The sequence below is a fragment of the Periplaneta americana genome, chromosome 11 (genome assembly GCF_040183065.1).
Source record: "Periplaneta americana isolate PAMFEO1 chromosome 11, P.americana_PAMFEO1_priV1, whole genome shotgun sequence".
Taxonomy (NCBI): domain Eukaryota; kingdom Metazoa; phylum Arthropoda; class Insecta; order Blattodea; family Blattidae; genus Periplaneta; species Periplaneta americana.
This window is the reverse complement of record NC_091127.1, coordinates 146,179,943-146,201,741: the sequence shown is the minus strand read 5'-3', so window position 1 is coordinate 146,201,741 and position 21,799 is coordinate 146,179,943. Positions and strand designations below refer to the sequence as shown.

Here is a 21,799-nt window from a genome sequence, read left to right as displayed (position 1 = left end):
CCCTTCCGGTGGCAGAAGCGTCTGAATCGTTATGGAGACTTTCATGGTGTGGTGTTATTCACAGTCTAGTATATACAGTCACGAAGCTTGAATTGTGAGGGTGCTAGGAACAACAGACTGTGCCGGTACTATTTCGCATTGTCTGTAATGAGGCGATTGTAGCGATCCTCGTGGTTAGCAACTATCTATGCATGCATATATACTACGTATTGAGCTTCGTGACTGTATATACTAGACTGTGATTACTTCGTGTAATCACAGACATTCAAACGGGTACGAGGAGTTTCCTGCACGTTGCTGTGTGTTTCAATCGCGAACTGAAGGCCAACAGCGGCGGTATCATGTCGCTCTACGAACTCTGTCTCTACAAGCAGTAAGAGGTGTTTTTGTAAAGAATGAGAACTTTTTTTTTGTTCTGTCGGACAAAATGTAATATGTTTACTTTGCTCAACGGTTCAACTAGTAGCACATAGAAACATTAATTGCCATACTGAATAATGTATTATTATTATTATTATTATTATTATTATTATTATTATTATTATTATTATTACTGAGCACTAAGTATGTGTTTCTATAATTCTTCTGTACGTGGATGAATATTGCTATTTTTAGATCTTCTCCCAAGAAGGATAAAATTATTAGGTTTCATCTCAATTTTAATCTTCTTAATCGTTAGATGAGGATAACTATTTATTACTTATTCATTTAGTAATAATATTGTAGAAAAACTGATTCAATATTATGTGCCAACGAACTGTTAAACGCCAGGGATTGACATGTCTTAAATCATGGCCAGGACGAGAAAGATGAGATAAATAAATGTAAGGAAGTCAGCTAACTAATATGGTTTGAAATATCTCGTGCTCTAAAGCCTTTTAATAGAATAGATTTTCTCAAAAGAGTAATAATTAAAATAGCTTAAATAACTTGTCCATAAGAAGTTTTTAATTTTGAAAAACTACGAATTTCTCGACCAAATATCGAGGGAAGAATTTAGAAAAGTCCTAATTATATTCAAGAGGAAGGTTAAAAGAGAAGCAAGAAAAATCGTATATTATTCACTGGCTCTTGATGACAGCAGTGACATTACTGATACAGCAAAGCTTGAGATTTTTATCCGCGGGATTGATCAAGATGTTAGTACAGGAACCACCACTGGTTGTAGTTTTCATGCCAAGTACCTTTCCTCCGTCTCCTTACTTCGTAGGTTGTCTGTCGCATGTAATCACTGCAGCTCGAGTTTTGGTCACCGCTGGTCTAAAACTAATCTTACATATTGTAAAAGTCATCATGACTCATGTGACATAGACTAGAAAATGCGGCCGAATCTCATAAAAACTCAGAACATTAAAACAATGTATTTACAAGGAATCTACTGTATATCTATGTAAATTAACTGAAAACATCATTTATACAATGTTTTCCGTCTTTCCACTGAAAGCTCGCAAATGTAATAAAGACTCTCAATGTAAAACAACTTCAAGACATCACATTTACAACGAATTTTTATCTAAACTGACACAAAACATCATATTTACGTGAATATTCTTCTAAAACAATATTAAAAACATCAGATTTCTGACGAATCTCCATTTAATAGATTGCGATATATGTGCGGCAATTCTATCGCAACAGAATAGAGGAAAGAATTTGAAAAAACGAGACGACATCTCGTTTTTCAGTTTTCGAGATTCTGTTACGTACTTAACATATGTGTAATTGCATACAATTTTTGCACGATGTATATTGGGTATAGTTAATGATCTTAATTTATAGGATTTATAATTTGAAAATATCTTCTGTTTGAGGTTCTGGCTGATATGTACATCTATTATAAGGCAGTACATCTCACTTGACGATATGTGTCAGAGGAAGAACAATTGTTTGTATGCATCTGAAATCTGATTAGTGTAATATGTAGCTGGTAGGTGATGTATGCAATGGAGGGGGAAAGGAACTGGCCATCCTACCCCATTATATTCTGGCCTAGTTGCCTCATAAGTGGTGCCTCTTGGTGTCTCTTGTGAGGTTCAGACCTGTCTTCGGACAGTTGACTAAACAATCTGAAAATATGGATTGCACATTATGTACGAAGTTATCGCCTCCGGAATTGGTTTGATTCATGATGATTTCAACTGTTTTTTGTTTTTGTATGGACGTTGACATAGAAATCCACACAATTTTATTCACCGGACGGTTTTACTTACAGCGCTCTTGTTACCATAGCAACCACTCGAATGATCAAGTTAAAGACAAGCAACGGTAAGTTCAACATATCGTAACATAGTGCAAAAATTAACTAACCATTACGTTTACAAAAGATCCATCTGAAATAACTGAGGACATCACATTATTTACAATGTCTCGCAATATAAATTAATTCAAGATATTGTGATTACAAAAGATCCATCTGAAATAACGGAGGACATCACATTATTTACAATGTCTCGCAATATAAATTAATTCAAGATATTGTGATTACGATGACTCTTGATCTAAACTTCTAAAACAACTCGAGAAGTCACATTTGTAATAAAAACTTTGTCCGAAATAATTGACGGCATCAATTTTACAACGGATTCGATCTGAAATAATTGAAGAAATCACATTCACGAAGGATATTCTTCTGATGGAAACTTAACGAAACTTTTCTACGAAGGATCCAGGTTTGAAATATGACTAACAATGGAACATCACTCAGGGCGTTTAAAGAATTTCCAAACAATTTATACACCATTCGAAGTATGGTGAAATCTATAATATTACATCATGCGATGCACATATGAACGAACTAGAGAGAGTTAAAGAGGCGGGGGTGGGGGTCGCCGCCATCCAATGGGAGTATATTACGTTTGACCTGGTGAGCACGAGGATTCAATACGTATGTTGTGTTCTTTGGAAGGAAGCGAACCACACTTACGTTTGTATCATAGCTATGGTTAAAAATTGGTACGTTTAATTAGCACGAAGGAAACATTTGAAAACACATTGACCATTGTATTAGAAGGGCAATTGCTACATGTGAATTTCATATGGAAGAAAGTGTCATAAACTCTCTTTGGTAAAGTGTGGTTGGTGCAAGAAACTTTTGTATTTCGAACATTTTTTTGATCAACTATCATTATCATTCACAGGAGAATGAATTTGTTAAAGGGGAATAAGCATGAACTGTCACATTATTGGTGAGCACGTGTTTGATTTTATGTTTGTTCCGAGAATTTCATAGGCCTATGCATTTATTGTAATGTGTTCAAAATTCTCGATCACTCACCCACACGCTCACAATATAATAGTAGTAGGCTACGTGTAATTAGCAGTTTTAATACGTTTCATGTATGTATGTAGGTAGGTTATTTTACGACGCTTTATCAACATCTTAGGTTATTTAGTGTCTGAATGAGATGAAGGTGATAATGCCGGTGAAATGAGTCCGGGGTCCAACACCGAAAGTAACCCAGCATTTGCTCATATTGGGTTGAGGGAAAACCCCGGAAAAAACCTCAACCAGGTAACTTGCCCCGACCGGGAATCGAACCCGGGCCACCTGGTTTCGCGGCCAGACGCGCTAGCCGATACTCCACAGGTGTGGACAATACGTTTCAGAATTGTATTTCCAAAAATGATGTGTAAATTGTTTAGACCTTTGCTTAACATAGAGTTGTGTTTCCTTATTATTTTTAATGTATGCATTATTTTTAATGTACGTTTAGGAAGTGCACTGCTTGCCGTCGCCGCTAGCTCCCGACGCTACTGACAGCCTCAGACAACACACATACGTATTCAATCCTCACGCGTGCCCACCAGGTCGAACGTAATAGACTCCCGTTTGTTGGCGGAGACCGAAAAAAAAGTTCAATTGGAACAAATTTTTAAATATTAAATTCCTTAAAAAAACCCTACAAGTAGAAACAAGTAATTATAATTGGAATGGCAAACTGGGTCAAAATTGCTGGGGAAAAATGCAGCCTTAATTATGCACTTTCTGTTTGGATGATCGTCCACTTCTGCTTCGGCATGTGGCTGGTCGGTCTTGGCCTTTCGTGGGCTGTAGCGCCACGGATTTTTATTATTAATTATGCACTAAAATTTATAATGACATGATTTTGAAGTACCGATGTCTATATTAAAAAATTGTAACGTATAAATACACATTAGACATAGAAGATATTTACAATACGTAATTTAAATTAGTATATTATATACATTATATTTAACACACGATTTATTTTAAATAGGTATCATGTTAATTTATGACATCGGTACTTCATTTTAATTCATTTGATTGTCAGTTTACTCTACTGTATTTACTTATCAAGTTAACATACAAAACTTTAATTTTGACTTCTTACTAATATTAAATTCTTACTAAATACAGTAGAATAAATCAGTTATTTTCATTTTAAGTATAATAATATCTTCATTTCTTGATAATAGATTTTACTCTTAGGCCTACGGGATTAGGTTTGTATTAAATAGAACATATTGTTTTCTAAATTTTTATCTAAATATTGTTTCTTTTATAGTAACCGTGTTATTTTCAGACACGTCTATTTCTGTTACCTATGTTTTATAATTACTGAATAATAATAATAATAATAATAATAATAATAATAATAATAATAATAGTAATAAATATAAAATTGTTACAAGTAACTTTGTAAATAATATTGCCCTGTATAACTGTTTATATGCCTAAGAAACATATTACGTTTCTACATCCTAGGGACGATTATACAACGTATTCTAATGAACATTCTGGAACCCAGTTGCTAAAAATATATTCTGTTACTAGAAACAATTCAAAATAAATTTCTAAAATGGTTATGTTATAGACTTTATAATAATTATCCTACTTACGAGAGTTATACTGACATTTCCAATTTACTGGTTTAGAAATTAGACGAAATTGTCAATCTTTATACTTGCTTTATAAAATTAAAATTATTAAAAATAAGTTGGACTGTGTTGGTTTATTTTATTATATGACATTATATGCACCTAACCTTAATAGAAAATTTCGAAATTTATTTTACATACCAAGGGCAAATACTGAATCTCACAAAAATTCCCCAGTTTTCCAAATGTTACAGTTATACAATAAATTACTTCCTCATCCGAATGTTGATATTTTCAATATGAATTTCTCTAAATACAGAATTATTTGTTATCATATTTTACAGAATATCGTTGTTAGTTAATTTGAAGCTACTTCCACACCTTGTTTGAATTTCTCTCTCTTCTTTTACTTTTTTTTTTATTTCTCTTTTTTTCTGTTTTGTTTCAGTTTTTAGTAAGAGCGTGTTTCTTTTTCCTTGTTTATGTTTTGTAAATTACTTTGTCAGTCTTGAACATTGTAATTGGGCTTTGACTGTTATGTTCAATAACAAATAAATAAATAAAAAAAAATTCATCGTAATGTAGGAATATTTACGTTTGTTCCTCGGACGAACATTTAATTTTTTCCTTGCTCGATCTGTATTGCTCCATTAAACACGATATGTGTATGAGGGGAGGAACTACCTCGCCAGCTGCTTTGTAAACACTGTATTATTCTGTGTATCATCAGAGTCATCAGAGTAAATGTGCCTCAACTTCGAAGTGAAGTTATTATCTTTTTTTTTCAAGGACATTGCTTTGTTTTTGTGCGCTGCCGTATATACAAGTATAATTCTGCGTTTTGTGCTACAGATGTGGATCTGATCGAGGCTTGGAGGACTGCAGCCGGCTCAATGAGCATAGGAGTTATGCACGTGTGGCGCATGTTGCGTCGCGCTCCTGCAGACTGTAGGACTCCGCTGTACGTCGTGTTGGGCAGTGGACATCGCGTCCTGCGCCAGGTGAGACTATTAATACAACAAAACGCCAACAGAATATGGACAGGAATCCGCTTCTGGACCTATCCAGAGTTCGAGTATAGACATGTAACACAGAATAAATAAGAAGTGAACAGTGCGTGTGCGTGTGCGTGTGCGTGTGCGTGTGTGTGTGTGTGTGTGTGTGTGTGTGCACGTGTAAAATAGATATAACATGGAATCAGAAAATACCAAAATTGAAAAACCCAAAATTTTGACCAAAACAATAATTTAAAGAGTCATGAATACCTTAACTCTCAGAAAATGAAAATAAATAAACATTATGCGCGTTTTTCAAAGATTTCGTTATATATCATTATTAAGAGTTGTTGGATAAAATAGGAATTTGAGCAGTCCCGCCCCTAGGCACTGCTAAGATTCCAGCTCCTCTCACAAAGAAAATAAATTATGAAGCAAAGAAAGAAACTATAGAGAAATAACCAGAGGTCGTGGGCTGGTCGACAGAACTGTTGCCGCTGTACACAGTCCCATCTGACTACATTAGGCGCATCCTAGTTGTCAGACACACAAGTCGTCGCACTGTTGCAGACCCTCTAGAACAGGCATGTCAATTGATATCCACAGGAGCAAGCGCGCGCTTTAGAGCCCAGGAGATCCTGAGCGCTTTACAGCGGAAAGGAAAGAGACAGAAGAAAGAGGAGGTATATGCCACTTGGTCGAGCTATATTCAGGGATGGCCAGCACTGATTCAATAGATAAAGGGAAGATAACTTATTAAAACTGTATCCATGTTAATTTTTAGATTTTCCTGAGAAGTATAAGTACATTATAAGAACGTAAGTTTTAATTTTAATGCTCATTTTTCACAAGTTTGATTTTTTTATTCAAAAGAAATATTTTCTCACCGTTCGTACAGAAAAGTGAAGTTTTCAGGTATAGGCTTATTTATTTAGTAGCCTTACAGAATGTTTTCGTAAATATAATATACCGTATATACGTATTACTGAAGATAGTGTATTGAAAATTTTGAAAATATTCGCATTGAAAATGTTTGTAAGGAAATGAATTAACATAGCAACTATTGTTACATCATAAGCAAAAGATACGTGCCCATGTGTTCTAAAAATGTCAGCTCTATAGCTTCAGCAGATTTCGAGAAAATAATTTAATATTCTGATGATAGGAAGTTGCTCACAAACATCACCTTAAAAGCATAATGCGTTAAGAGTTTTGTTATGTAATATTAGTTACGCTTAAAACAGATACAGTACCTAGGTAACTTTGCCTTGTACTGTAATATTGTTTTGATTAGTTTATTGATTACTTTTGTAAGGCTAACGATACCATCAATATAAATTCCAACTCATCATATCATACTCAATCTCTTTCTTTGGAATATCACTTTCTTTATGAATGATGTGTTTCATCCACTTAATACAGTATAGTATTATGCTACTATGGAATTTAAGTGAATATTCCTTCTTAACTCTCTATTATGTTATTAATATTTAAAACACAAGTGCAATATTAAGAAATCAGTGTTAGTACTTTTGTTTTACAGACAATATAGATAATATTAAACAGAAAGAAACCATATAAAAATAACGACATAAAATTTCACGTTCCGTTTGAAGTTTGTGGGCCACTGTTTTCTTAATCCAACAGGTTGCTTATTCATATACACAACCCTTCCTCTTTCCATACTTAGCGCTTGCTGCCCGCGTACGACGTCAAGGTCAGAAAAATTCGCTTGCTTTGACATCACTGCTCTAGAACTCTTTCAACTGCTCATACACAGTTTTTGTCCCGTCGTTGCCTATGTACACACGCACTCTCATTCACAAAAATGTCGTTCAACAATTAGTCGCCTGTGTACACATAGCTTTAAAGGCATTGAATTAAAATTAAAGAGTAGCCCAATTGCAGTAAATAATTTTTTTCTATCTCACCTTTACCCTCTAGTTATAGACCTAGACTTAGATAAACTCGATATAGGCAAAGAGCGAATCCTTAACGTTTTTGATCATAGTGATGTTGATATGATGGCGATATATTAATGAGAGCGGCGATTTATAATTGTGATTCAGGATAGCGATTGTTATAGCGATAGTAATAAGAATTTTCTCCTTCAGAATTCATTACGTTCCTAGAATAAATTTGAGGTACACGTCTAGGAAACTAAGTTGCTAGCTATAGGCTACTATTCATTAAATCATTAGTCAACATGCCCACGAAGTCTGTAATACATATAATATAGCAGTAGAGAGAATGTGTGCGTTTTTATGCATGTATGCATGTGCGGCGCATTGAAGCTCCGTGAACTCTGTGGCTGTAGAACGGTGAGACGTATCATCTCAGTCGTCCACGTCGGCTCATACAGTGATTCCAGGTATCGGATAAAATATTGGTATGGTTTTATTTTAGTAGGTTATTTTACGACGCTTTATGAACATCTTAGGTTATTTAGCGTCTGAATGAAATGCCGGTGAAATGAGTCCGGGGTCCAACACCGAAAGTTACCCAGCATTTGCTCATATGAGGTCTCGCAAGCAGGGATTACTGACGATAGGAATGAGAACGAAACAATTCGATAAAGAAGAGCGGGCGACAGGAAAGGTCACGAGATAACTTGAATGATATTCAAGAGTACATTCGGAAGAGAAACGACATCGATAGAATCAGTCTTGCATTGTGATAGTTACATTACTGTTTTAATTTCAGTTCCACTGCACTTGAATTCGTGTCTTGTTACAAGTGCGTTTATTTATTATGTAGTGATGGAGCGTTCCTCTGGCGGAGTATCATTATTTTATTCGTAAACATAATGTTGCGCGTTTAATTCGCTTCGAATTTTTCTCTTGCTGCGTTCTTTATTTCCACAGCGATGTCCCCATCTGTTCATCGTCTTGGAAGAGGCAGTACTTCCCTCGGCCCGTATCTCTCGCTCCCTCGGTGTGCCTACATACATATGTCAAAACAGATATTAACGCCACCATTGTTTTTCGGTAATTGTTCCTTGCGCGAGTTATCGGTATAGTGTAATCGGATGAAGAAGAGCAACAAAATTTACACTGCTATAGATTGAGCCTCGGCGTAGCTCAGTGGTTAGAGCACCCAGTGCGTAGGTAACTGGAGGTCCCGGGTTCGATCCCCGGCGCCGGAGCGAATTTTTCTCCATTAATAACCAATGGTAACTATAACAGGTAATTCTTTAGGTTCAAAAAAAAATCTTTACGTGGAAATAGATGTTGATAGTATGTATTCGCCTTATTAAATAGTTCCATCTACTGTATGTCGCAGGTATCAGACGCCGGAGCTTTCTCAGGGGCAAAATGGCTAATCTTTTCACAATCCGACCACCAGTTGGCGCAACTTAATGTTCCCTTCAACTGTGAAGTGCTGGTCGCGGACTGGGAAGGAGAGAAGGTGAAGTTGAGGGAGATCTACCGCGTGACTCCCAAGTTGCCCCTGCACATCCATCATTTCGGGTATTGGGACCTGCGCACCAGAAGCAACTGGAGCAGATTGGGACTCTACCAGAGGAGAAGCAGTTTGGACGGATATACTATCAAGACGACGGTGCTCAATGATGTATGTTGTGCTTATTACTACAACTATTAGGCCTATTATTACTACTAATAGTAATGGTTAGTAGCGTATAGGGCCGTCAGACACCCGTTCCGTGCCTGCGCTATACCTCAGGTTGCAACCGGAAAAGGAGAAACCAGCGACGCTCCTAATAACAGCGCGCAGTACAACCTTTTGTTACTGAAAACATAAATTGATATTTCAAAGTGATAACAAAGAACACAACGTATGTTGAAAATTGTGTCCCTCAGCAGCGACGCAATCTGCGTAGAAAACTGCCGTTAACTAGGGGTGTGATTTTTGGTATTAACGATATACACGAAATGTGTTAAAAACTTAATTTTATGCTTGAAAATTTCAGATCTCTTAATGTAAGTCCCAGAGTGCTGCATTGCAGTTAAATCGCTCGCTTGAACTCGGTCGAGTGTCGCACCCTCGAGTGAGATACGATCGGTCGTGATACGCTCGTAATAAATAGAAACACAGTACAAGGTCATCTCACCGACATGTCTTATCTTGTATGGAAGGCGACAGATAAGATACACGTATGTTTTGCTCACACGGTAAAAATAAGGCTTTATTAATGCGTTTATGACAAACGTTTAATGGATCAGTCAATGGAACGTACCAAAACAGTAACATGAAGTTATAAATAATATAGTATGACAAACTTTGATATACGGTTATTATTGCTAATTAATAATTATTCAGTATTTGATTTACCACATATATAATATGATAGGTCCATACATAGTGTTCCGCCTATATACTGCGACAATGTAGAAACGTTTTACAAAATATTATTGATATAGCAGTAGATTAATAACAATATTAGTACAGAGATAACGTCACAGAAAATAATTATAATAAAACGAATAATCATGCTGCACAACTGTTACAGACGCAAAGATTGATACACTAATTATTAGAGATTATTATTATTATTATTATTATTATTATTATTATTAATATTACTAGAAAACTTGATACAGTTCTTGCATTATCGTGATTGTGTTCTCCGTTTATAATAATTAGCTTCATTTACATCCAATAACATCTATCAGATGTGGCAAAAACAAAATCACTCCTGTGTGGGGAGAAAAAAAAAATTACCTACAACATTTATATTACATTTTATAGAAAGTTTCGTAGTCGTACTATGGAGAGGTTAATCAAACATTGCAAAGTTTTGAAATGATAAACATCTATGATGTTACTACACAGTTCATTACTGTAACAAGAACGAATGTCTAACGCTCGGCTTATACCGTTCGAGGATTTATCGCTTGTGACAATTTTACCCATCATGCATGTGCGCTACCTATCGGATTATGCTATGAACTACTTGGCGCTCGAGCGAAAACGTCCGATGCAGACCTCTGGTAAGTCCAAAATTAAATGAAATATATCCGCGAATTTTCGCGAAATTGATAGAAATCTACAAAATTAGTTCATAATCACGATATTTTCTATAGGCTAGTAATGTCAGAAGGAGTCTGAGATTTGCCGATTTATTTGGAAATCTCAGACCTCGAGTGACATTTATTAGGACTATATCGTGAATAAAATAAAAATGTAAATAATATACTGTATCCCTAAAATTCGCTCACTAAATTCTAATAATATTGTATATTTATGAATACTTAACCTATTCAGACATTGTGAAGTCGAAATAGATGAATAACGATTTCTGCAATAAATAAATTTAATGTTATGCAGTAATGCCAATTGAGAAAAGCGAAATATAGGTTTAAAATGAAGAGTCCACTGCAAGAATGATGGATGTCATTTGGAATATATTTTGCAGGAGAAGCAATCGAAAGTTTGAAATGCTTAGCGCTCAAAGCTTAACTGTGATTTTCCGATCATTACTGGACAATGACTATCAGTGTTAATGCCATATAACTCTGTATGTACATTCTATATGTCTTAAGCTATGCATTGACAGTCTTGCTTCATTTTCGACAAGAAAGTGACATCCATCATTCTTGCAGTGGACTCTTCAAATGTCAATTACATGTACTGCGCTTTTCTCTTGTTATAACAGAAATACGTTTTCATTATCTGTTGAAACCACAATTTAATTGAAACATTTATAGTATAATTACAAATAACCTGATTAATATATTAATTAAATGATTATTGTTATGAAGGAATGTCATTTTCTTTAGACAGTCTACAATGGACATGGAATTAGAAGATGTAGATGCAGGATTTCGCACTTTATTTAGTACCAAAATTACAATTAAATTACAAAATAGTTGAGTGTCTAAATAATATTGAAGTTTTAAGTTGTTTTTGCACAGGGGATATTTGTGACATTGAGGCAAAGTGAAGGCAAGCAGACTTTGGAAGGCTACATAGGACTCATTTGGAGTGAACTGGAGAGAGAGATGAATTTCACGTAAGTATCATATTCTGATTCAGCGAGTAGAACACAGATCTTGAAGTAGAGGTGATATAATAGTCACAATGAATCTCTATTAAACTAATTAGTAAATTCACAGGCATAATATACTTCTTCTATGTGTGCATGAATTCTTTCTAAAATCGGATTCGAAATTATTAGAGGTAAAAGTAGAGGTAAGTTACTTATTGCTTATACAGGAACATCATTTTATTTTTACTTCAATTTTTATTGTACCTGAGTTTTTGAATGTACTTCACTCCCACCCCTCTACTAGTAAACTTCCAATCGTTCTCCACACAGAACCGAGGCCGCGTATGCAGTACTGAGTTAGTGAGTATAGTACGTTTCAGAAATATGTTCGCGTTTTCCAGTAACGAAAGAGCTTTCAATATTGAATCATTTTCGCACAAGTACTCTCATCCGTTTGCCTACGTCGCATCCCGGTTTCCCCCACCTGCTTCTGTTCGCCCCTCTGTAAAGGCCAGTGGCTGTGGGCTGTCTTAGCTCTTTTCTGAAAACATTAATTTCTGTTAGGAATTGGACGTCTATGTAATATTATACAACTGTTTAAAATAACTTAAATAAAAGGGCCTCGTTAAGTAATTAACTCTCACGTGATTTTCCCCCCCTTTCCTACGACCCTGAGACAAAACCACTTGAACGGACAGTAGATAGCATTTCTGAGTAATTTTATCTTTTGGGATCGGGCAGAAGTGAAGATTAAATTTATAGTACGTAAGGTACTCTTTTATAGAGTAGGTATAGAATTATTTCAACATGAGTTACTCGTACGAAGGACGAAACTGGTAATTGGAATTAGGTACAATAGTCTATAGTTGCGATAATATGCACAAAAGAACTGAAGCCTGTATCGAAATGAACGGCCACTATTTTAAAAAATGTGTTTAAATATCCATATTATGATTATTTTTGAATTTAATTTCATTCTCTATATTGTATGCTAATGTGCTGTAACAGTACAATATACACTGCATAATTAATATGTCCGAATGGATAGCTCAATTCGTGAGTAAAAACACTTATTGTTAATACTGTACTGTATTTTGATTAAACAAAAACCTAATGAAAATTATCAAACTCAAAATTGCGATATTTCCTAGTTTACATAAATGAACAACTTTTCTTCCCTCCTATACTGTACCTAGTAAAGTGATTTGTTTGTATCTTGCGCCAGTATCATCGAACTCCAGTCTTGGAAGGGGGAGCAAGCGGTGTTTCCGGTTCTAGACCTTTAATCCAAAGATATAGCCAGGTTAATATTAAAAATGTTAGTAAAAATAAAATGATGTCCCTGTAGTTCGGAGCGAGCATCATTAAGTACTTCACTGCAAGTAGACTTTTTGTGCATCCGTTATAGAATCAGTGCCGATTGTGCTGTCTGGCTAAGCAGGTCACGCCAACCGCCATATCACACTTCCTTCTCCAGCCAACAGATCCATATGCTACAGTATATCTCTTGCGATCTGCTAACATTCCGCAATTTTTTATTAGTTATAATGATAGTGTGTGAATTGAGTATGGCTTGAAAGCTATACTGACCATTTTGCTTGGACAGGAGCGAGTTCTATGAGCCGGAAGACGGCTCTACAGGATCGGAGATCAACGGGAGTTGGGGTGGGATGGTGGGTATGTTGGTGAGAGGAGACGCCCAGGTGGGAGCGGCGTCGTTCCTCATGACTGTGAAGCGACTCGACGTCATCGATTACACCAACAGTCTCGCAGAAGCGGGGTAAGATAGACGCTTGCAGTGCAGTTGTGAGGACTTTGCATGGTTTACCTAAGTTTTGTTATAGGCTGTGGACGAACTAGTTTAAGTAATTTAATTACTAAACAACGTTAACAGAGAAAATAAATACAGTGGACTCTCCTAAGTTCAACTGAACAGAATTGAAATTTCAGTACAATAAGGGTAGTGGGTGTGGCAGATGAAATGAATACAAATTCTTATTGGTTATCCATCAACGAATACAGTACTGTACTTGCATTTCCTGCCCGCCCCGAGACTTGTGTATGCGCTTCTAGTACCACAGTGGACTTCGACAGTTCCGTCTCACAATTCTCAAATAGAAAAAGAAGAGTTCATTAATTTAAAATTAGTGATTAAATATGGATGTCCTAATCAATAAAATATTCTGTTTTCCTTTAACAAAAGTATCACTACGAGACACAGAACCAATTCCCATTCAAATGGCAAACCCACTTCTTAGTGTCCGTACAGGGGCATGTCTAAGTCTCTTACGTAAGCAGTCGAACTATAGGATGTCGAACTTGATTTCTGTCGAACTTAAGAGCTTCCACTGTACACGAATTTATTCTGACCTCTTCAGTGTTAATATATATTTTTTAATCGTTACCTTCAATTTTCTAAAATTTTGATTAAGACAGAAATATTTCTTGAAGGAATAGATTATGTTGTTGATGTAAGTCTTTAAAACATTTCAGTAAAAGAATCATGCAGATATTTAATTAATTGTATATTTAATTATCTAAATGCTTTACGATTGTAAAAATAATTATGCAAATTGATATAATTTTTACAGGTAATTATTAGCTATTTTAATATTCTGAATAGTATTTTATAAAGTGTAATGTATGTATATTAAGAATGGAAAGTTTTGTTCATTTATCTTTTATAATACTGAGCTATTAAAAAATTAATTTAACTAAATTTTTGCAGGCCATTGGTGTACCTTCCCCCTTAATCGATTCTTTTTTAGTTTCTTTTTAATTCTACTCGAGTTTCTTGTATTTTGACCTGGACTTTAACTGCAAATATTTCGACATTTTGATTTTAGTCACTTATTTTTTCGGGATTCCCAGTTATAAATTTCATTGTTCAATTAGATGCTTATGATTAGGGTAAGGATTTTTAGGTCGTTAAAGTGTAATTTTAGGTGCCTAAAATAGGCTTAAAAGTGTAGGAAATAGTCTCCAAAGAATTGAAAATAGGCTCTAACAAAAAATAATGTTTTCTTTAAAAACATGTTCCAAATCATCAGAAATTCACTTCTAGAGTTTAATAATTTTAAATGCTTATACACCGTTACCAACACTACTACTAAAAGTACAAGAACAACAAATAATCAATTTTTACCAAGCCTTGTCCGTTAATGTCCATAATTAGCTTCACAATAAATTACTAATACTTTTTCTAAATTTTCAAATAAAAAGCAATGCCGTCTGTCACCCAACACAAATTTATATGCTGAAAATAAACGCTGAACGTCCACTGAAGTAACAGGAGTGTATTTCTATTTTGACACTAGATGGACAGGAATGTTACATTGTAAATCCGTGTTCTTCCATGCTAGGATATCTGAAGCAGTACGCAGGTCCTTCAGTCCTACATTTCTTTGAAGAACTTGCTCCAGTTTATCCCGAACTTTATTTCCAACAGAACCAGGAACACATTTGGAATTTAAAATACAAATTTTCGAAATAAGAATGCGTATTTTCATCTATTAAAGATAAAACATAATTAATAGGTCAAAATAGGCTTTTTCGTCAAAATAGGCATTTTAGGTGCTATCAAAATACCAATGGAAAACACAAAGTATATGAATATGTCTCGTGACGAGAATATTGTACGAAATGGAAATATAAAAATTGGAAATTTATCTTTTGAAGAGGTGGAGAAGTTCAAATATCTTGGAGCAACAGTAACAAATATAAATGATACTCGGGAGGAAATTAAACACAAAATAAATATGGGAAATGCCTGTTATTATTCAGTTGAGAAACTTTTATCATCCAGTCTGCTGTCGAAAAATCTGAAAGTTAGAATTTATAAAACAGTTATATTACCGGTTGTTCTGTATGGTTGTGAAACTTGGACTCTCACTTTGAAAGAGGAACAGAGATTAAGGGTGTCTGAGAATAGGAAAATATTTGGGGCTGAGAGGGATGAAGTTACAGGAGAATGGGGAAAGTTACACAACACAAAACTGCACGCATTGTATTCTTCACCTGACATAATTAGGAACATTAAATCCAGACGTTTGAGATGGGCAGGGCATGTAACACGTATGGGCGAATCCAGAAATGCATATAGAGTGTTAGTTGGGAGGCCGGAGGGAAAAAGACCTTTAGGGAGGCCGAGACGTAGATGGGAAGATAATATTAAAATGGATTTGAGGGAGGTGGGATGTGATAGAGAATGGATTAATCTTGCTCAGGATAGGGACCGATGGCGGGCGTATGTGAGGGCGGCAATGAACCTCCTGGTTCCTTAAAAGCCAGTGAGTAAGTAAGTAAGTATTAAAATACCAATTTTAGGCATAGTTTTATATGAAACGTGTACTTGCAAGTTTTTATGAACTTATCTTTTAAGGGGAGAGGATGGTATTTTTTGGTGGAAAATGAGTAAATTAAAAAAAAATCTTTAAAATGTTCTGTGATATATGTGGAATGCATAGCATAATATTTTGTGGATATTTGTGCCCTTACCAGATGTTGAGACGCCATTTTTGAACTTTCTGCGTTATGTATTTTTAAATCACTCGACCCGTTTTATTTTTCTGGTAAATTAAATTAAATTTTTTTTTCTTTAAAATACTCTTTGATATGTGTGGAATTCATTGCATAACATTTCGTGGGTATTTGTGCCCTTATCGGATGTTGAGACGCCATTTTCAAACTTCCTGTGCTATGGATTTTTAAATCACTCGCCCCCTTTTATCGGTTTACGGTAACTTCATTTTTTTGCTACATTGCCAGATAAAAATGGATATAATTTCTGAACTATTAAAGATACATGCATGAAATTTAGAACACACACTCTTTAGACTATTAGGAAACGTTTCACTGTAACAGAATTTTGTTAATTGATTTCATTTTAAAAATACGTCCGTTTGTTTGCAAGAAAGGAAATCAGAAAATTGTTATTAAATTTTAATTGTTTATTTTACAAACGTAGAGACTAATATCAAAATTCTGTTACAGACAGTTTGTACAACATGCTTTTGCAAATACATTGCAAAAACGGTTTGAATCTATCTTTAAAAACGGTTTAGATATAGGCTATCGGTTTTAGTACAATCCTGCATTGGGCATTTTTTTTTTTCAAATTTGGGCCCCAAAATGATCTTTTTTAAATATTTTTATTTGGTTGAGTTGCCACAGCTATGAGCTCTCTACATACAAAAAAATTAATATTTTACACCAAATAGGAAAAAAGTTAAAAAAAATACCATTCTCTCCCCTTAAGGATTAAAATAGGTTTTTACCTAAAATCCGAAGTCTACTTATGATTTAGCTTGTTTTGGTTAGAACTTAATCAGACAAATCGTTTGAGATCCAACATCATCGTCCTACCATGTTTTAGTTTGGAGATATACTGACTTGAAGACGCGTGACTCAGCGCGAAAGAACCGAAAATGGTGGACGCCCTTCCCGCTACCCGCGCATGACCTTGAGATAACTATTGTTAGGTGCTTCTAGTCTTCGGTTATCGAAGTCAGTTTCCACATTTTGGCTATCGATTATTGTTCTTGAGATATTAGCTAAAGTTCCATAGCTTTATTTTTTGCGCGCCCAACTTTCCCTAGAAGGCACCACTGTTAAAGACGTATCTACGTCCAAAACAGCCTACTTACCGCTCCAAGTATTTGTTTAATAGTGTATAATCATGTTATTAAAATTACAATTCGCTGTATCCAAAGTAACGACTAATTATTTGTCCTTAACAGAACAAACGTTTACATCAAAAGACCGGAAGTGTACACCCTGCCTTGGACGAACTGTCTGGCTCCCTTTAGTCAGCGCCTCTGGTTCTGCGTACTGGCCGTCATGGGACTCTTGACGATTGTTCTGTCCGCTATGTGCAACTTGCAACATCACTATGGCAACCGGAAAGAGATGCGATTCGGATTCCGCGACTCCTGGCTGTGTGTACTGGGAATCTTCTGTCAGCAAGGTACATGGAAAATATATTTGATCACGTATATATCAGATTAGCCATTAACATGTTACGAAATGGCAACATATAGAAGAGAACAACCACCACGATCTCCATTGTCGAAAATGAATTTTTTGGTAACGACCGCTACATGTAAGTACTGCTGCAAGCTATTACTCCATGCAATTCCGGTTATAATGTGATTTCTTTTACAGTCGCTAGATGGCAGCACAATGAGATTGATAAAAGTTATCTCGGAAGTATAATGTACTGTATTAGGAGATTCAATAATAATAATAATAATAATAATAATAATAATAATAATAATAATAATAATAATAATAATAATAATACGGTACTGATAATAATAGTCACAATCATCAATAGTAGGAATTAGGCTTTCCGCGAAATCAAAGCAGGTTTACATTTCTTCCGGGGTCGTCCAAGCTATAGTTTTTCCTTTGGATTATATAAATAGGCTTGCTTGGATAATCTTTCATTTTCCATTCTTAGTGGCTACATGTTTGCACAAATTACTTTGGTATCTAGTTATGTATGTGATATTATGTCTCGCACTTTACGATGAATGACAATATGTCAAGTGTCTTAACATTAAAATAATAATAATAATAATAATAATAATAATAATAATAATAATAATAATAATAATAATAATAATGTACTTCATGCCATTAGAAAAGTTCAGGATAACAGAGAGGGTTTAGAATCGAACGGGTTACATCAGATTTTTGTCTATGCGGATGACGTGAATATGTCAGGAGGAAATCGATATACAATTAGGGAAAACACGGAAATTTTACTTGAAGCAAGTAAAGCGTTAGGTTTGGAAGTAAATCCCGAACAGACAAAGTAGGCCTATGTGATTATGTCTCGTGACCAGAATATTGTATGAAATGAAAACATAAAAAATTGGAGATTTGTCTTTCAAAGAGGTGGAAAAATTCAAAGATCATGGAGCAACAATAACAAATATAAATGACACTCGGGAGGAAATTAAACGCAGAATAAATATGGGTAATGCCTATTACTATTCGTTTGAGAAGCTTTTGTCATCTAGTCTGCTTTCAAAAAATCTGAAAGTTAGAATTTATAAAACAGTTATATTACCGGTTGTTCTGTATGGTTGTGAAACTTGAACTCTCCTTTGAGAGAGGAACATAGGTTAAGGGTGCTTGAGAATAAGGTGCTTAGGAAAATATCTGGGGCTAAGAGGGTTGAAGTTACAGGAGAATGGAGAAAGTTACACAACACAGAACTGCACGCATTGTATTCTTTACCTGACATAATTAGGAACATCAAATCCAGACATTTGAGATGGGCAGGGCATGTAGCACGTATGGACGAATCCAGAAATGCGTATAGAGTGTTAGTTGGGAGACCGGAGGGAAAAAGACCTTTGGAGAGGCCAAGACGTAGATGGGAGGATAATATTAAAATGGATTTGAGGGAGATGGGATATGATGATAGAGACTGGATTAATCTTGCACAGGATAGGGACCGATGGCGGGCTTATGTGAGGGTGACAATGAACCTTCGGGTTCCTTAAAAACCATTTGTAAGTAAGTAAGTAAGTAGGCCTAAGTAAGTAAGTACTGCTACTACTACATTTATACTTTATATCCCCAATTCTTGTCTGATTTTTTTCATTTTTAATTTTATTTCGTAGCGTCACAGAGACTAAGAGGAAAGTAGAAAATAGGAAAGACTGGAGAGTGCTGAATTTGCAGTAAAAGACCTGCCTTTGGGCAGAAAACTATGAATTAGTAGTGTCACTCTCATTACTGATTTTAAAATTTTCATATCAGTTGCCTGCTTTCAGTAAACGCAATTTTATGCCCTCATATGTAGAGTGTTTTTAAAACTTCATTTCACCGACTGCCTTGTATCACTGCGCAGGTCATGACGTCACGCCGTATTCGTCTGCGTGCCGTATAGTATACATCACGTCCTACGCATGCGCCATCGTGCTGCTGGCCGGCTACGCTGGTAACTACATTTCTGTCCTCAGTTCTGGACGCCCTCTTGTGCTTCCCTTCACCGATCTCCGCGGTATGCTGCGCCATGGGTCTTACCGTCTTGGAGCTATGAGAGGGTCCGCGCAGCTCAACTTCTTCGACGTAAGATAAGATCTTTAATTGTCAAGTTAGAGAAGTTTGTTCACTACAATAGAAAGGTTGAGTGCTACACACACTTTCTTACTGTACAGTCTATCTAGACCTATGCGCTTCGTAACAATCACGTTGCAAATGATAATACATTAACAATTCATTTCCTTGAACTTTAAGGGGAGGCAGAGGTGAAATTTTCGAACAAAACTGAAGAAAAAATAAAAATTTGGTTTTTTCCATTTTTATTATCTTTATTTTCATATTCCGATGTTAGTTTTTCATTTTGTGCCCTTAAAAGCATGAAATTAAAACCAAGGTAACTGTATTAGTATATTATTCCCATAATAAACTAATACTTATCATTATTTATATACCTTCTCTGAACATATAAATAAAAAGAAATATTGAAAATTTCTTACAATATGATGCATGGAGCATTTTATATCAGACGATATAACGTTTTATAAAATTATTAATATTTACAGAACTATTGTACTTAGAAAGTTGAAACTTGGTATGTCCATTACTAATAACATACTTAGTATCCATGATCAATTTCAAACAAATCGGATAAATTGTGTGGATTTTTAAATATTCACCTCTGCCTCCCCTTAATCCTTTTATTCATTGCGTCCTCTACAGAGGACAGCAACTTGAATGCCGCTTCATGGACGAGTTGTTCAGACAGTGTTGCCAACTCGATTCTTAAAAATCCGCTGTGAAGCCGTGCAGAAACCGCTAAATTGCTATATTGTCAATGTAAAATTATATTTTGCCGCCGTGAGTGCTAAAAACACCCGCAAAATCCCTATATCAGCAATACAAATTTCATAAATTTTACCCGCTAAACTAACGCCGAAAAACGCTAGATCTAGCGCGAAAATCACTGAATTGGCAACACTGTGTTGAGAGCGAGTGTCATTCACGCTATCCTCTCCAGAGACATAGTTCTTTGACTATCCGCAAGATGTCACCAACGGATGGTTTCAAACTCGCACGATTTTTCAAATGTAACCCAAACAGAGCAAGGCCATTTTGAAGAGCATAAAACCCTTAGAGTCACGAATTATGTTTTTTGTTTAGAAAAGTCTAATTGTTTGTTCTTGACTCCTTTTAAGTTTTTGTGAATTGCCCAAAGTCTAATTTTTACAGCACGATGCCTGGATTTCCAGATATGAATTGTCCACTTGAGAGGACAAAGTGACTAAAAGGATCTCATGTCAGCGCTGGGACAAAAAGAAAAATGACCGCTGTGAAATGACCTTGCTTTAGCTCGGGCTATAGATCCACTCTATCCCTCTTACAGATCGACGGAGTAAAAAGTCAATTGGCTAGTCTCCTGATTTGACAGAAATCATCAAAGAGCCAATTGGCTATTACCGTTTAGATGATTAAATAACTTGAGCTAACATATCGTCCCCAATAATTCCGTTTTGCTGATCGATGGAGTTTAATAGGGCCAATTGACCAGTCTACATCCATCGAATCGTAGTCATCTTACCTAAGAGCCTAAGATTTTTCCGAGGTTCGCTAAGACAAATGTTGGGATGAGCCGTAAAAGAAATGGGGATACGGACCTACAGCCACTTCCCCATGGCATTCACTTCCCTAGACCCTGGTAACGGCTCAAAAGGCTCAAAATTAACAATTATTCACATGTAACTCGGGCTATACCATAATCTAATCGTCCCCTTTTACAGATCAATGAAGTCATCAAAGAGCCAATTATTTAGATTTATTTAATAATAACATATACATAAAAACGTTACATTAAAGTACCCCGAAAGAGCAAAGCTCGTGTTCGGGGACAGTTCCGTTACATAAATATACATACTTTGTAGACAAAATACTTAAGAAAAAAGGTCACATAAAGATGATAATAATAAAGTTAGTAATAATAATAATAATAATAATAATAATAATAATAATAATAATAATA

The 21,799-nt window shown here is 35.4% G+C and overlaps 1 protein-coding gene across 1 annotated transcript in view; it reads left to right on the top strand.

Moving 5' to 3' along the window:
• The window catches only part of LOC138708557 (probable glutamate receptor), a 29,322-nt gene that overhangs the window by 820 nt on the left and 6,703 nt on the right, over positions 1–21,799 (top strand). The window contains exons 2-7 of the mRNA XM_069838673.1: positions 5,692–5,840; positions 9,117–9,407; positions 11,711–11,808; positions 13,391–13,564; positions 17,523–17,749; positions 19,649–19,869. Of these exons, the coding sequence (XP_069694774.1) occupies positions 5,692–5,840; positions 9,117–9,407; positions 11,711–11,808; positions 13,391–13,564; positions 17,523–17,749; positions 19,649–19,869 (1,160 nt within the window). The remainder of the gene's footprint in view (positions 1–5,691; positions 5,841–9,116; positions 9,408–11,710; positions 11,809–13,390; positions 13,565–17,522; positions 17,750–19,648; positions 19,870–21,799) is intronic.